General features: G+C 52.1%; 2 protein-coding genes across 19 annotated transcripts in view; one reads left to right on the top strand and one right to left on the bottom strand.

Annotated features, from left to right (window-relative positions):
• Mpped1 (metallophosphoesterase domain containing 1) overlaps positions 1 to 4834 on the top strand; it is an 83472-nt gene extending 78638 nt beyond the window's left edge. For 10 of the 11 annotated variants that reach the window (XM_087558262.1, XM_087558260.1, XM_087558263.1 and 7 more), the window contains 2 exons: positions 16 to 129; positions 2585 to 4834. In XM_087558262.1, the coding sequence (XP_087414388.1) occupies positions 16 to 129; positions 2585 to 2703 (233 nt within the window). In that variant the 3' untranslated portion in view covers positions 2704 to 4834. 11 annotated transcript variants of the gene reach the window in all.
• Positions 4835 to 11921: 7087 nt separating this feature from the next.
• Efcab6 (EF-hand calcium binding domain 6) overlaps positions 11922 to 16868 on the bottom strand; it is a 187389-nt gene continuing 182442 nt past the window's right edge. For 7 of the 8 annotated variants that reach the window (XM_087557480.1, XM_087557478.1, XM_087557481.1 and 4 more), the window contains 4 exons: positions 16128 to 16278; positions 15778 to 15962; positions 13517 to 13666; positions 11922 to 12345 (listed from right to left, as the gene is read on the bottom strand). In XM_087557480.1, the coding sequence (XP_087413606.1) occupies positions 12223 to 12345; positions 13517 to 13666; positions 15778 to 15962; positions 16128 to 16278 (609 nt within the window). In that variant the 3' untranslated portion in view covers positions 11922 to 12222. 8 annotated transcript variants of the gene reach the window in all.

Raw genomic sequence — 16868 nt, forward strand, 5'->3', positions numbered from 1 at the left:
TGTCTTCCCACACAGGCTTTCTAGACTGGGTCCCCAAGAAGATGCAGCGTGTGGGCTGTGTGGAGCTGCTCAACACGGTCCAGAGGCGAGTCCAGCCCCGGCTGCACGTCTTTGGCCACATCCATGAAGGTGAGCGAGTGGGCAGGAGGGGAGGGAACCTCATGTAGGGTGCCTCTAACTGGCCCTTCCGGGATTTCTTGCCTTCTTTAAATCCTGCTTACTAGCTCCCTCTCTGACTTCTGCAAGGAATAGCTTACCTCTGTGGCAGAGGCTGCTTCACATGCTTGCTGCCCTGGTTAGCATGGAAACCTGCTGGGGATGTCCACACTGTGGGCAGGCAGATCAACCCACACTGCCCCCCACGCCCCAGCCTACCCCTGCATGTCAACTCACCTTCTCAGTCCTCAACTGTTCTTCCTGGAGCCCACTTTCAACATCCGATACAAACCTCTGCTGTTTACTGCTCTGCTGACCCTGTCTGTGCTTGGACCAGGGTTCTTGGGCCTCCACACCGTGCTCACCTATAGTTTTATAATAAACTCCAGCCATTCCTTGAGCCTCTCTGAGCACTGTTCTTGGGAGTCAGGATAGCGGAGCAGGTTTGTCTCAGGGGATGCTCTCAGAGCTGAGCAGCAGACTGACAATCAAAGGAGAGCATTGGAGCTCACAGGGCAGCTCGTGAACAGTGAGTCTATAATGATGGTCGTCTTCTTGTGTGCATTCAGGGCCAACATATGTAAGGTTGCCTTTGACCCAAACCACATCCGTACACATTTGTATAGGCAAATCGGTGCTCCAGCGAAGAAGGAGAAGTGTACATATACATTAAATAAATAAATCTTTTTAAAAAAAATGTGTAGTTGACATACACTTTCATTACTAAACCATAGCTATGAAATGTGAACAAATCAAGATTCTTTTTTTTTTCTTCTTTTTTGAGCTTGGTTGTTTAGTAACCTGGATGAACACTTGACATATAAAGAAATTCCTTACACACTTTATCGTCCCAGCCTAAGCAAAGTCATTAAGATCTCTATAAACTTTTATGTAGATAGTTAAAGAATTTGGGACATTCTGAAAGGTCACTGAGTACCATGCTTTCCCTGAAGGGGAGAGCATTCCATCTGATGTGAGGAGAGTGTGAGCCAGGAGAAGGGACTTCAGCAAGCAGAGTGTGTGATTGAAGCCTGTGATTGAAGGCAGGAGCGTGACGGTGGTCATTGTGGTGATCGAGAGGAGACCAGAGATGACAATGAGGGTCACAGTGGTGATGACAGTGGTGACAAGATGGTAGCGGTAGTGACGCTCTGAATATAGTACGGATGGTGGTGATGTCATGGCAGGGCAATGCTCGTAATGAAGAGGGTCTTGGAGATGGTGGATGGTAGTGTGGTGATTGTCACAAGGAGGGGGATGACTGGTGTTGATGGAGAGATGATAGTGATGGTGTTGATGACAATGGTCATGAGGTGGCAGGGGTAGTGTTAACAGTGGTGATACTATGGATAGGGAGGATGTCATCATGATGGCAGTGATGATGTCATGGTGATGATGACAGTACTGGGGATAGCAACAAGGAAGGTAGTGATGTAGTCCAGGAGATAGTGCTGATGGGTATGGGGTGATGGTGTCATCTTGATGGGGATGATGATGTCATCATGATGGGGATGATGATGGCAGTACTGGGGATAGCAACAAGGAAGGTAGTGATGTAGTCCAGGAGATAGTGCTGATGGGTATGGGGTGATGGTGTCATCTTGATGGGGATGATGATGTCATCATGATGGCAGTGATGATGGCAGTACTGGGGATAGCAACAAGGAAGGTAGTGATGTAGTCCAGGGGATAGTGCTGACAATGGGCGTGGTGATGAGGATGTCATCATGACAGCGGCAATGATGTCATGGAGATGATGACAGTGCTGGGATGCTGTCAGAGCCTGCAATGGTGCTGATGATGATACTGATAATGTTGGTGATATCATTGGTGAAGAGGATGATGATGTCATGGTGGTGATGGCAGTGTTGGGGATGACAAGGATTGTAATACTGATGACAGTATGGCTGCTGATGTTGGTGATGCTGATGGTGGTTGCCATGGGGATGATGACAGTGATGGGATGGTGATGGCAGCCATGATGACAGTGTGGCAGTGCACTCTATAGACATAGCACACAAACACACGATTCATCATATCTGATGAGATGGTGATACTGGGGACTGTGGAAGGCAGGTGCCTGTATCTGGTCACATCTAATATGCTGACAGTGGTCATAGAGACCATGCTGATGATTCCTGCTGAGGAGGACGATGTGAGGGTGATGATGGCTTGCTATGTGCTTCTCCTGTGATGTGCCCTGACCTAGGCACTGCATTTGGGCATTGAACTCCCTGGTCCTCCTGGCAGGCTCAGAAGGACCTATTATGGCTTCCATTTGGCAGATAAAAGACCCAACTTTGAGAGCTGTAGCAGCTTGCCCCAGATATGTCCCACTATGCCACCCACTATGGCAAAACACCCATAGCTGCCCCAGCCACCAGATAGCTCCAGATAATTGTCTGACAGGTGCATGCATCCTTTCCAGGGTATGGAGTCATGGCGGACGGGACCACCACCTATGTGAATGCGTCCGTGTGCACTGTGAACTATCAGCCTGTGAATCCTCCCATAGTCATCGACCTGCCCACACCCCGGAACTCCTGACTGCTACCCACTCCAGCTCTGCCTGCCCACGTCAGCACCATATGTCTGGCCGAGAGCCTGGATCCCCTAACCTACTTCCTCCCATACAGAACAGTCCGGACAATCCACTCGGCCATGGGACCAGCCAGTAAGGAGTAGCCTCCTTGGGATAAAAGAATTGGCCTTTGTCAGTCTTCTGCTGCCTGTACGGGGCCTTGCACAGCCCTGCCGGGGGTACCTGGCTCATTTCTGTTCTGTGTGTGCGCACCTGCTCCTCCGTTCTAGGGCTGACAAGCTCACAGCCCTGTCTCGCTCGGGAAATGGCAGAAGCTCCATTCGACACCCTCCAGCTTTGAGAAGCCGCTGCTCTCGAATGGGATTCGGGAAGTTTTATACAAGATGTCTTGCTACCCAAGTGCGTCTGTGTGGCTTGTGAGCCACAAGGTCGGGGTGGGGATGTATGGCCTGGGCACAGGCAGCTCTTCTCTGGCTGGAGGAAAGGAGTTAGGCCTGCTCCTTGTGTGCATGGGTCTTGGGAGTGTTCAGGGACATCTCAGGAATTCTGACAGCCCCTGGCCAGGCCTAGAGCAGATGGCTTGGCTTAATCCCCCATTCCTTCCTCAGGACCCTGCTGACAGTGTGGACAATGGCTGAGTGTCCCAAGCTACTGCTCAGACCCTGGATTTGGGTGGGTGGGGGTCTTTGTTCTTCTGGGTGGCCAGAACCTGCTGGTTACTCATCACAGTGAGGCCATGTTAGATCCCCTGGGACCAAACTATGTTGTAGATCACAGTGGCCAGGGGGTTCTGCGGGCTGAGGCCCTGGGCCTGCTCATATACATGCCCCACGTGTGTGGCACGTGTGCTCCTCCAAACCTAACCGGGTTGTTAGTGTCTAAAATGGGCTCCATCCTTGATGTGGTTGATTTCTCCTCAGAGGCTTCCAGGAAGCTTGTCAGTACCACCGATCACCGGGAGGTGGCGCAGTGACAGAGCTGCCCTGGGTGCTGATGGCAACCCTGCCTCTGGCTGCAGGCTTTCTTCAGTTAGGCCTGGGTGAGCCCAGAGCGGGCAGAGCCAGTAGGCTCTGAGTCAGGGGGAGGCAGAGTCCATCGCTGTCTATTTAATATTCCGATATTTGTTCTTTGTGGACTGTTTTTGCACTCATTCTGGTTCTTAGTAACATGTCACTAAAATAGTATTATTTGTCCCGACTCTCGATGTTTTACACCCTTTATGCCATGCATCAGACACAAAGGCCTCACTTGCTTGGCCTGGCTCCAGCCTTGGGGACCAGCTATCTTGGTACCTTTACTCGGTATAATGTGGCTTTATCATCTACAGACATTCCTGGAAGGTAGGTACTCTTGCCCTGTTACAGAGATGAGGCCACTGAGGCCAGAGAGGTGAGGTCACTTGCCTGAGGATGCACAGCACAAAGCAAAGGAGGCAGCAATGAAGTTTGGCCCTCCATCCCTGGCCTCACTGTCACCTCTGGAGTTCTCTCTCTCTCTACATAGCAGGGCCTGGATGAAGTCTTGCTTAATTTGGAAGGGTCCTGTTCAAAGCTGCCTCCTGTTCGTTCTCAACTGAGAGTCTCTCAGACTGTAAGGAATTCTGAGCTTTCAGCTCAGCATCCCAGCATCCTGAGAGACCACTCCCAAGTCTTTCTCTGAGTGAGTGAGCTGGGCTCCGTGGCTCACTGTGGGTGAGGCTGCATTCCCAGGCCACCTTTGGTGCACTACACTGGCCAAGACAACTGTGTCCCACAGGCCACAGGGCTGTGGAATCTTGCTCGGGCCAAATTCCTGGTGTGTGTGGGGCATTTACAAGGTCTCTCCTTGGTGCCTCAGATGCATGGCGTGTTTGGGGCAGAGAAAATACATCTCCCCTGTGCTTTTTAAGCTCTGCAGTTTTTATGTGGACCAAGAACTATAAACTTAAAAAGCTTCCTAGGGCATCTTCAGAATGCGGCATATTTTTGTGTGGAGAAGAAAAGCTGTGGAAGCAGCTGTCTTGAAGAGAAGATTCATTGAAAGTCCTCAAGATCTGAAAGATGGCGGCCTGCTCCTCAATCATTTTGGCATAATTTGATTGTGGCTGTAATTTTTTTGTCAAGCATGTCAGACAATAAAGTCTTTGTAAAAAGAAAATGCAGAGTCCATCTGGCTGCTCTTTCTGTGGGGGTGTCCCTGGGTCTTGAGGGGGCAGAGGAAGAACTCCAAGACCTAGTGGCTAAAGACCCCCATGTGTTGGTGACTGTACTCCCTGCTTGTCTCACCCCACCCCACTCCCCCGTGAGTGCAGGAACTGCAGAGGCAGCATCATGGGCAGGACTGCATGTCTGAGCTTCTAAACGAAGCATCGTGGTGTGGCCCAAGTGCTGGGTTATCCTGAATGTGACATGGGCAACCCAGCCTGAGAGAAAGGTTCACGGATTGCCTGAGAGAAGCACCCCGGTCTCAAATCCCTCCCAGCTACAAAACTTCGACCATTTATCGCCAGCTGCCTAACCAACTATTCATCTTTCCACAGTCACGCACTTGCCTGATGATTCATACTTTCATGTGTCCATCCATCTACTCAAAAAACAAGCACCCATCTACTCACCCACCTATCCACCCATCCATCCACCCACCCATCCATCCATCCACCCATCCATCCATCCACTCACCCACCCATCCACCCACCCATCTACTCACCCATCCATCCATCCACCCATCCATCCACTCACCCACCCATCCATCCATCCACTCACCCACCCATCCACCCACCCACCCATCCACCCACCCATCTACTCACCCATCCATCCACCCACCCATCCACCCACCCATCCATCCATCCATCCATCCATCCATCCATCCATCTACCCACTCATCCATCCACCCATCCATCCACCCACTCATCCATCCACCCACCCACCCACCCACCCATCTATTCAGAAGAACAGCTAACCATCTATCCAGACACAGAATTATCCATTTATCTATGCACCAACAAAGCTGTCCATATATACAGTCCTCTGACCATACACTACTGAAGAAACCATTAATTTACCCAGCCCCCCGGTATCACTCTATTCATCTACCCATCCACCCACCCATCAAGTCATCCATCCTTCTGTCCTTCCATCTGTCTTATATACCCCCACCCAGCTCTCTATCCATCCCCCCACAGCCATTAGCACTTCCTGAAGGGCCTGGTTTGGATGACAGAAATGCCAGGTGGTGGCGGTAATCGGTTTAGGGGGAAGACTGATTAAGGTAGATGTGAGGATAAAGGGCCCAGAGAGCCTAGGACGGCAGTACACATGGGCTGCTGGTCACCAGAAGGAGGTGTGGATGTAGAACAAGTGTCAGGAAAAGCCACATAGAAAGGGACACAACTGACATCCTAAGTAAAGCCATGGTCTGAGGCAGAAAAGGCCTGAGGAGTGGCCTAAGGCAGGCATACAATAACAATGTCCCCATAACCTTTCCTCAGACAGGTCCCCTGCCCAGGGCCTCATAGACCTGCAGCATCCTGTCCTGGGACCTTGACTTCTGAACCATTGTTCCTGAGACCCTGGTCTGTCTGAGGAACCCCACCAACTTCTACCCATAACCACTGGAACCACGGTAGGGTTACTGCACAGGGCGTGGCCATCTGAGGCTGTCACCTTATGATGTCACCATACTGCCAGAGCACATGTGCCATGTGCCAGTGCAGTCTCTGAGGTCCCCTTCCCTTCCCCCTCTTCCTTCTCACTTCACTCTACTGCCAAGGGTATCCCATTGCAGCCCTGCTGAGACAGGAGCAGAGAACCAGTGTCCAGGGACTCACCAGAGCATGTGACTGACTGTCTAAGGTCTCCTGTCCCTGCCTCCTAAGGGCTAGAATCACAGATGACTACCAGGCACAGGGGGCCGTGGGGATTAGAACCCTGCTTCTCTTGTTTGCACATATGCACTTTAACTTCCAAGCTATCTCTCTGACCTCTTGCTGGTTCTATTTAAAAATAAATATTCCAGAAACAAGCCTCTTTCTCCTAACTCTGGGTTGGTCTTTTTAGTCCAGTCTTCAGAGCAAATGTTGAAATTTTTGATGAATCTCTCTCTCTCTCTCTCTCTCTCTCTCTCTCTCTCTCTCTCTGTGTGTGTGTGTGTGTGTGTCCTCTCTCTCTCTCTGTGTCTCTCTCTGTTCTCTCTCTGTGTGTCTCTCTCTCTGTTCTCCCCCCCCCCTCTCTCCTTGCTCTTTGGATACTGTTACTTGTTCTTTGGATACTGTTATCATTTGTAGCAGGTGTCTCCCAGAGCCTCCCGCATTGACAGGTGGTCATCAGCCAATGGCTAGCCTGGGGGGTGGGGCCTAGAGGGAGGACCTTAGCTTACTGTAGATATACAGTTGAAGAGGGTGTTGGGAACTCAGCTCCCCTCCTCCTGGCTGCCACAAGGTGAGCAGCCTTCCTCTGTCATGCCTTCCTGGTACATGTACCACATGCCAAAAGCAGCCAGGCCAATGGACCCTCTCTGAGCAGGTGAGCCGAAAGAGCCTTGCTTTCTTAGATGTGCTCCATCTTGGGTATTTTGCCCCAGAGAGGAAAAGCTGACTCTGTGGGTGTTTCTTTCAAACCTAAGGTTGAGTGGATTGTCTCCTGGGTGTTTGTTCTGTTTCACACACCTGTGCTGTCCCGGGTCAGCCTCTGGTGTGAAGTGTGCTAAGGTTCATGCTTTTTGAACACAGGCACTGTTCCTCTAACCCACAGTCCTGGCTGGTTTCGGTGTGTCAACTTGAGACAAGTCATCAGAGAGGGAGGAGGCTCACTCAGTTGAGGAAATGTCTCCATGAGATCCAGCTGTGAGGCATTTTTCTCAATCAGTGATCAATGGTGGGCAGGGCCATCCCTGGGGTGGAGGTCCTGGGTTCTGTGGGAAAGCAGGCTCAGCAAGCCATGAGGAGTAACCAGTGAGCGGTACCCTGGTCCTGTGGGGGCTTTTTCTTGTTGTCTCCCCAGCATAAGGGATCCTAGAGGGGTGAGTCATGAGTGGGTGGGTAAGCACCCTCTTAGAGGCAAAGGGGAGAGGGGATGGGATGAGGGGGGTGCAGAGGGGAGACTGGGAAGGGGGACAACATTTGAAATGTAAATAAATAAAATAACCAATTAATAAAAAAATAATAAAGGAAGGGGAAAAAACCCTCAGAGGTCTGCCTGCCTCTTCCTCCCGAGTACTAGGACTAAAGATGTGTGTCGTCATGCTTGGCTCAATAATTCAAATCTTAGGGAGCAAGTACAGTTGGGAAGATGTATCCACAATACAGTCTTCCAATGCAGAAGCACCTCACAGCTCTACCCTGATTTTGATCTCTGGTCTTATTTTTCTGTGCTGCATAGTCTACCACTGCACAGGAGGACCTTCGGGGAATTTTAGGCTTACGTCTACCTGGAAGGGGCTGTCGGAAGCGGTATTGCAGTTGCACATGCTAACTGGAGATGCTAGTGACGTCCAATGACCTGATGACACACTGCCTGGTTAATTCTAGGAGCGTCTTGGTTCTTAGGAGTGTCCTGTGCAGACAACCAAGCTGTTCGACACAGTTCTTATTAGTTTCCTTGCTGTTTGGACTGCCGAGAGACGCTTGTGTGTGTGCATGTGTGCCTGCATGTGCAGGGTTACATGTGAGTGCATGTGCATATGTCTAGGACTGTAGACCAGAGATCAACCTTGAGTGACTTCCTCAGGTCCTCTCCACCTCATTTTTGAGACAGGACTCCACTGACCCTGAAGTTCACTAAGCAGGCTATGCTAGCTTGCTGTCGAGCAGCCTGGGAGATCTGCCCATCTCCACTTCCCCAGCACTGAGATCCCAAGCACATGCCACTGAGCCCTGCTTTTAAACATGGGGTATGGGACTCACACTCAGGTCCTCAAGCCTGTATGGTGCTCCCTTTCCTGACAGCACGTCCTCCCCACTCTGATCGTATCTTTGATTCCATTTTGATCCCTGTTGACTGATTTGTACTTTTTACCTAATAAGACTGTATGGTTTCAGTGGTTGCTTTAACAGTTTGCAGGGACATCTGAAAGCACCCTTGTCTATCTTTAGATACTCTGCCTTGCCACTCACTGGAACAGACCCTGCCCTCCCAGCACAAGCTCAGCTCTTTGTCCTCATTCTTTGTGAAGCCATTGTTGTATCTGTTGCAGTCGAACCAATATATGGCTACAGATTCTGAGACGTCACCTTCGAGGACAGTGGAAAGCACACAGGATTTCTTTCACTTTCAGTCATTTGATTTCCAATGCCCTTCACTTCTCTGAACCTCTTGTGTCCTGCCTGGTGTTTGGGTTTCAACTTAACACAAGCTAGAGTCATCAGAGAGGAAGGAGCCTCAGCTGAGGAAATGCCTCCATGAGACACAGCTGTGAGGTATTTTTTTCCAATCAGTGAACAAAGGGGAGGGTTCAGCGCATGGTGGGCGGGGCCATCCCTGGGCAGGTGGTCCTGGGTTCTATAAGAAAGCAGGCTGAGCAAGCCAGTCAGCAGCACCCTCCATGGCCTCTGCATCAGCTCCTGTTTCTGGGTTCCTGTCCTGCCTTCCTTTGAGAATGTACAGTGATGTGGAAGTGTAAGTCATATAAACCCTTTCCTTCCCAACTTGCTTTTTGGTCCTGATGTTTTGTCCCAGCCCCCCCCCAAAAAAATACCCCTAAGACACACTGTAACACTGTTTAAGAAAAACATCTGCCACTGACTGTTAATCTGTTGTTGTCAAGGCAGGGTCTGTATAGCTCATACTAGCCTTGAGTTAATTTGTCTCCTGAGTGCTGGATTGCAGGTGTCACTATGCCCAGCTCCAGCCTTTTTTAAGTTTTTGGGGTGTGTGTGTGTGTGTGTGTGTGTGTGTGTGTGTGTGTGCGTGTGTGCGTGTAGACAGAAGTGAGAGGTCAATGTCAGGTGTCTTGCTCTCTTGTGTGTGTATGTATATATGTATGCATGTAGGTATGTATATTTATTTTGAGAATCTCTTGCTGAACCTGAGCTTGCAGGTTATCTAGCCTGGCTGGCCTGCAGCCCCAGGGAGCCTACCCCTCCACCCCGACCCCAGGGCTAGGATCACCGAGTAGTGAACAGTATGGCTGGCTTTCACATGCTGTACAGCAAGCAATCTGCCCACTGAGCCACACCCCTGGTTCCTTGCTCTTTTGTGTATCCACAAAGCTGCGACCCTGCTTTGGTTGGGTCTTTTGTGAGCTGTGGTGTGTTGGCCCTCATCTTTGGTCATCGTGGTTTTTGGGGAGAGGTGTTCAAGTTTTCCCTCAGGCCCTCCCTCCCCTTGTTGGCTCCATGGCTGTGTCTTATAGGATGTGCCTGGGTGAATTCCACCTGTACCTGTGTTCTTCCCGCTGTGGTTCAAGGGTCTTCAACAGGTTTGTGACCGCTCAGCCATTGTTCAGGCAAACACCTCCTCTGGGTTCTCTTCCCGATTTCCTGTCCTGTATCTCCCAGGCTCCCACTCTCCTCTCTGCAGTCCACACTGCTGAGCACCCCCACCCTCTCCTTCTTCCTTTGTTTGCAGATGATTTGCCATTGTCACTGCGGTTTGCATTTTCTGAGCCCTTGGTTTTCCCCTCTGCAGAGTTCTCTGTGTGGGCCACGTTTACTGCCTTCCCTTTCCATGGCTACAGGCCCACCTGCTGCTTTTAACCTCCAGCAGTTCCCAAAATTTACACACATCTGAGGCTGATGCTTGTCCCTGCAGACCGTGGGTTTTGGGGGATCAGGTAATATTTTTTTTGCTGAAAGTTGGGCATGTGTGCCAAAGGGGCATCCACCCTATTCCATGCAGGGTAAACATTCTGGGCTTCATGGGCCACCTGCAGAGCTGCCTTGTTCTCCTGGTGCCACACCCCCTACTCCTCTCTCAGTTCCTCAACAGTGGCAGACAGAGTCTCAGCCACAAGAGGGTCAGGAGTTGCCTCTGGGTTCTGAGAAGGGAGCAGTATCAGAAACCACAGGCTCTCAGTTCAAGGTTGTGTGAGAACCAGTGTGGGGAAGACGAAGGCTGAGGTGCAGGATGGGAGGAATGCCAAAGTCTAGGCACATGTGTGGGTACCCACAACCCTCACCCGATCCTCCACATTGTGGATTTCAATAGGTTACACAACAGCAACAAAAAAAAAAAAAAAAAAAAAAAACCATGCAGGGACCCTTTTGGTTTCTGGGGTTGGAACAACACCTACCAGATCTTCTAAGAGCTCTGTGAGTGAGGGGCTGCAATGTGACCCGATTACAAGTGTCACACTAGGCATCCGACTGGCAGTGCTGGGAGCTAGGGTGAGGCCGAGTTTAGAAAGCAGGGATCCCTGTGCCACGAGGCCCAGTAGAGCAGATCTCTGGGCCCAGGCTACCGACCAACCTGCAGCTTTGCTTTCTCCTCAAGAGGGACTCGGAGGTCAAGGCTGTTTAGACCAGAGATGATGTTTACCAAGTGTGGGTGCAGAAGCAGGTCCCTACGCTCACCCTACCAGCTGGACTTTGTGTCCAGCGTTCCCACAAAGAGAGAAGGGATGAGGGTGGCATGCGTTTTGCAGCGTAAGGATGTCCGCCCGACTTCCTTCCTCAGAGCTCAGGGGGAGGAGCCCCAAGCCGGTGACCTTAGAGCTAGACCTTGGGAGGAGTGTGGGACTCAGCGTTAGAGGGCAGAGCAGGGCTGTTGTCCTCCGTATACTGCTCTATGAACACGAGGACCAAGACCAATTTGGGGAGGAAAGGTTTATTTCATCGTACAGCTCTGAGGTTCCACCCCAGCACTGAGGAAAGTCGGTGGGAACAAGAGGGCAGGAACTGAAGCAGAGGCCACAGGGGAACACTGCCTACTAGCTTGTTCCCCCATGGCTTGCTCAGCCTGCTTTCTTATATGATTTAAGACTACTTGTCCAGGGATGGCAGTGCCCACAGTGGGCTGGAGCTGGGCTTTCCCACAGCAATCATTAATCAAGGAAATGCCGTACAGACTTGCCTACAGGCCAATCTGATGGAGGAAGTTTTCCAGTGGAGGTTCCTCCTCTCCGATGACTCAGGCTTGTGCCAAGTTGGCAAAACAAACTACCCAGGATGGGCATGGCCATGGGGCTACAGTTCCTATCCAAGACAGAAAGTGGGCACACAGAGGCAGCCTTGACCGTTGAGTAATGGTGTAGGGGGCTGTGGATAGGAGGGGGTGCCCTGCAGGCAGTCGTGAACAAACCCCCAAGAATCCCAAGTTTTAAAACATTTTATTAGTCGTCGTTCTTTTAAAGACTCAAGAGTCATTCCCACAAAGACTATTTTATTTGCTCAAACTAACGAGTGAGAGCGCCCGAGGCCAGCGGCCGCCCTGTGGCCGTCCAGAGAGGCCTCAGTGAGGGTTAGAGCAGGAGCCTGCACATCCTGAGAGTCTGGTGATGGTAGGGTTGGGTTCTGAAGCAGCTCTGGGGAATTCACTCATTGTCTGGTTTTACTAAGCTTGGGGACAGACCCTGATGGCCCATCTGTCCCCAGTGCTGCCCCGTCTGGATGCCTACTGCAGGAAGGCACGCAGAAAGTCGTTGTAGGAAATCTTGGAAGAGAGCGATTTGTCGTAGTACTCGAGCACGTGGAAGAACTCCTCCTCCGACAGGTTGATGCTGAACTGCCGCAGCACCTGGGGCAGGAGGACGGTTAGCAGGAGAAGTGTCAGGCCAACCCTCACCCTCCATCCACAGACTCAGGGCATAGTGTGGCCCTGGCTGAGGATTCTAGGTGCCCACTGTTGCCATCTCTCTCCTCCTCGGTGGCAGAACCCTTCCCTCCCAAGGGAAGGGAAGGGGTAGGCCTTTTTCTTATTATCTTGGACCATGAGGTCTGGGAGGAAGCTGGGTGCTGAGGGAGGCAGAACAAAACTGGATCCCTGCCCCCACTGCTGTGCCAGCTCTGGAAGTCTCCCATTCTGGACATCTCCACAGGAAGAAAGAGATTTCCTCCTGGAGCTGCTCTTGCCTTGTTCACCCTCAGCCCAGACAAATCCTGCTAGAGATCCCTAGCAATGTGTAGAAATCAGGTTATAGGTTTCTCCTCTGTGGCTGATGTTAGCATTCATTTCTAAGGAGATGTATCATGAGCTAAAAGACCCCAGGGCCCCTGGATTGAGGGCAGCTGGTGGACATTGGGTCCAGTGAGAGAGAGCAGAAGAAAAAACTGCGCCCCAACTCACACCCATCTGTCCTCCCCACCCGACTGGCTCTGCTAAAGATGTTCCCATCTTACCATCTTCTCTGCTTGCCTCACCCTGGGTTCCTGGGAAGGGGAAGAGAGCCTTCTCTTATGGCCTCCCATTCTTGACCAACTAAGAGTCCCTGGCCAGGGATGGCCCCAGGGTGCATGGGAGGCTGGAGCTGGGTATGAGTTGGGTTGTGGGTGGGGAGCTGAGAAGTTACCTGGCACCCAGGACTGGCAACACTCCAATGTATACTGTGGAGTGAAGTGGGGCTCCCTGTGTGGGAACCCTATATCATGTACACACTGTTGGGCTGTCCCAATAGTCCCAGGACTGTGACAAGACACAGGAGCAGGTCTCAGGTCTGGACAGGGGCCTATCAATAGCAGTAGTGTGGTCTCAAAAGAAACAAAGGTACGGAACAGACAGACAGACAGACAGACACACACACACACACACACACACACACACACACCCTGAAAATTTCCAGAAACCTTTAGGGAGAAGAATCTATAGTGTCCAAGTGAGGGACAAGCAGGCCACTTCATGAGCTAGCACAGGGTCCCTTTAGATCTCCCTATGCTACTGGCCTTTCACGCTTGTCCAGAGAGAGTCTCACCTTCCTGAAGTCAGCCACACTCAGGAGCCCCGTTCCATTCTCATCATAGGTCTTGAAGGTACGCCGCATGGGCCTCCAGCAGTGGACGATCTTGGGCTGGATCCGTAGCAAGGCTGAGTAAAAGGAAGGTGTCTCCACACCAGCTTCTTTCTAGAACCAAGATGGAGACTGAACATGTGCCCTGGGATGGAGACGCTGCATACTGCCTCCTCAGCCAGAGCCTGGCTCTGCTCCGCCTCTCTGTAATGAGGGTTATTCAGATCTACCACTTCAGAGACGCTGAGCTCCCACAAATGGGTTGGGGGAGCTGCTTCCCACCTTCAGCACTCGGGGGGGGGGAACCTTGAGGCTGAGAAAGGGGACATGATCCCAGCTCTGATTCGGCCACAGCAGGTCCCATTTGCAAGAAGAGGTCTGCGTGGACACTAGGTCAATTTCAAAGTCACACTGAGGTAAGACAATGGCTAGGTCTTCTTGTAGGTTGTTAGGATGAAAGGTATTTGAAAAGCCACAGGGTACAACTGCATGTGGTAACGAGGAGTCTCCCAACGCTGTGCTAATTCCTTTAGGTGCTACGGGATGAAGACAGGTTGTCTGAGTGTTCTAGCCCCAACACGTGTCTGCACTGTCACGGAGGTGAGTTACAGGCAACAGTGTGAACCGAGTCCTAGGAAGGCTTAGTTGTGACATGGCGCTGCATAAAACAGACTATCTCACTCAGCACCTGGGACAGAGGCACAGCACCACCACCACCACCACCACCACCACCACCTCCTCCATCTCCACAATCATCACCACCTCCACCACCGGAGTCTTGGAGCTTTGAAAGCTGCCTGTCTGCCTGCCTGCCTGCCTGCCAGGGCCCTGTGGAACCTGGCTCACCCACACCGGTGCCCAAGCCAAGCCAACCCTGCCGCTGCCTGTGGCCCAAGCTGCCTCCCCATGGCATGCCTGCCCCTGCTGTTGAAGACATGGTTGATGGACACCTGGGACAGGGGGAGTCCAGTGGCTGTGTTCTGGGATAGCGGGCAAGAACCTAGTCTCCTTGTACCACTCAAACGCCTGCTATGGCCCTCCAGATTCTCTCGGGAGGGGATGGGTCTGAGGCTCCATCTGCTCCAGACAGTGTCAGAAGAGGCGTCAGCAAGCTCTTCCCCACAGAGTCCCTTCATCTACTCCTCACAGAACATTCTAGCTTGTTTCTAGAAGGGGAAACTGAGGCTAGAGGAGCAGAAGGAGACTAGAGAGAGAATTTGCCAAGAGAATCCAAGGAGGACCAGAACAGCCTCTTCTACGCAGAAGGCTGGGCTTGGCTTTGCCTGCCTCCAGTGGGTAAGCAGCAGTGGATGCTGGCTCTCGCCAGAACTTCCTGTGTGCAGCTTCCTGCATGGGTTTTAGGATGGCCCTCTTGCCCCAGTCCCTGTAATAGCTGCCCAGGAGGGTTGGGGGCGGGAGAGGTGAGGTTATTGGCCTCCACTGAGCTGTAAGGAGTTTTGGAACTGGATTTGCTTGCTCCTGGGCCTTATGCAAGCGACTCAAGCATGTTCCCCACTCTACTCCCCAGCCTGGCTGCGCTCCCAATCTAGCTCAGACAAACCTGACTCAGTGTTACAGAAAATGGGGCAGAAGCATAGAGCACACTTTGTAGCTTCACGCTCTGCAGGTTTGAGCGGGACGAGGGTGCGATAGAAAAGCTTGGATGGTGCTGGGTGGGGCCTTGTGTCTACTTGCACAGTTGAGGGTGAAGACATCTATTTGCAGGGATAGAGTGCTGCTCAAGCCCCACCCACACTTAACCCTGTTGTGCACTCCAGCCAAGCTCTGAGGTTTAGTTGCGCTCTGGGCCCTGGGCCCACATCCCTACTTTGCCCTTTCTTCAACCCTCAGGGCACCGTGTGAGGGGAAGCACTGCCCTGCTCTGGGGCTCTGGGTGGCTGTCTGCCACCAAAAGACTGTTAGGCCCCAGGCTCCAGCTTCTGGGCTGTATGTCTGGTCCCTGACCCCAGAGTTCCAGAAGCAGGAGATTTCTTTCCACCGACTTCCGAGTCATTTTAACATCCACAGTTAGATCTGTCCCCATTGCCCTACCCTACGTGCAGGCACACACCTTGACACACTACCCTAACTGACCTGCAGTCAGAGATCCAAGGGGGCATTTGTGAGGAGATGGGGGTCGGGCTGTAACCAGCAGCCCTTGGGGATCCAGCTCCCCCTGTACTGCCAGGTTCGGGACCCCTGGGGCTCTGGGCTGAAACACCTACCATCTTGTCTGCATTCTGAATTCTCATCCTCCGCATCAGAGAGGTCTCCTTGGCCTTCAGCAGCAGGACGCAGCTCTGGATGAAGTCACAGTAGGCGAACTTGCCGTTGTTCTTCATGTCGTACTTGACGAGGAGCTGCTGGCTCTCCTCCCTGCTGATGTCCAGCTTGAACTTCTCGATGAGAGCTGAGGACCAAGCGGCCCGCGGCACAGTTGGTGAGGATGCACCCGTTTCTTGCTCTTGCTTAGCTGCTGCCCGGCTTGCCCCATAAGCACCCACAGGTCCCCCCACCCCACCTCTCCCAGGAAGGCTGACAGGAATGCATGTCTCCCGGGGCCGGAGTCACAAACCCAGGAACTCTGCTGCGGTGATGCTGCCCTGCTTGTCCGTGTCCTTCTCCTTGCACTCCTTCAGCAGCTCCCGCCAGCAGCCCTGGATCTGTTTGCGGAGCCTGCTCTCGATGGGCTCGCAGTTCTGTAGGGGTGGGGTGCCCACTGGGGTCTGTGGGGAGGGACAGAAGCAGTCTTTCAACTGGAGGGTCTCATGGGGGCAGTCGTGGGCTGCAGGTCAGCTATGCAGGTGGCAGGACAGGAGAGAAGCTTTTTACTTCCTCTGGTGGGCCATCTCAAGCCAACGCATAACAATGGGCTTTGGAACTATCTATGTAACTTCCTTTTAGAGGACGGCCCTTCTCCTTGCCCTTCCAAACTTTCAGAACTCCCCACACTCCTTGGCTTGGTGTCCCTTCTACCCTCAAGGCCAGCCTTTCTCAGGGGTCTCTCCTTAACACTACACCCATTTCCCCCAAATTCCCTGCTTAAAGCCTTTGGGTGCTGGTAGCCGTCTCTCTGCTGACCTCCACTGACCTCAGCTTGGGGAGACTAGCAGGTGGCTATTTCTAAGATGCTTCTGGCACGTTCTATACCACCTCTAACTTCGCTGAAGACCATAGTCACTGTCACCCTGAGATCTGTGACAACATAGCAGATGTTCTGTCCATTTTGAGATATAGCAAACACCTAAGTGCCTAGTAGGTGACAGGAGACCGTTCTGATGATTCGGTCTACAGCTCAGGGCTCTATGTCAAACTG

The sequence above is a fragment of the Rattus norvegicus genome, chromosome 7 (assembly GCF_021556685.1).
Source record: "Rattus norvegicus strain SHRSP/BbbUtx chromosome 7, alternate assembly SHRSP_T2T, whole genome shotgun sequence".
NCBI classification, from domain to species: Eukaryota; Metazoa; Chordata; class Mammalia; order Rodentia; family Muridae; genus Rattus; species Rattus norvegicus.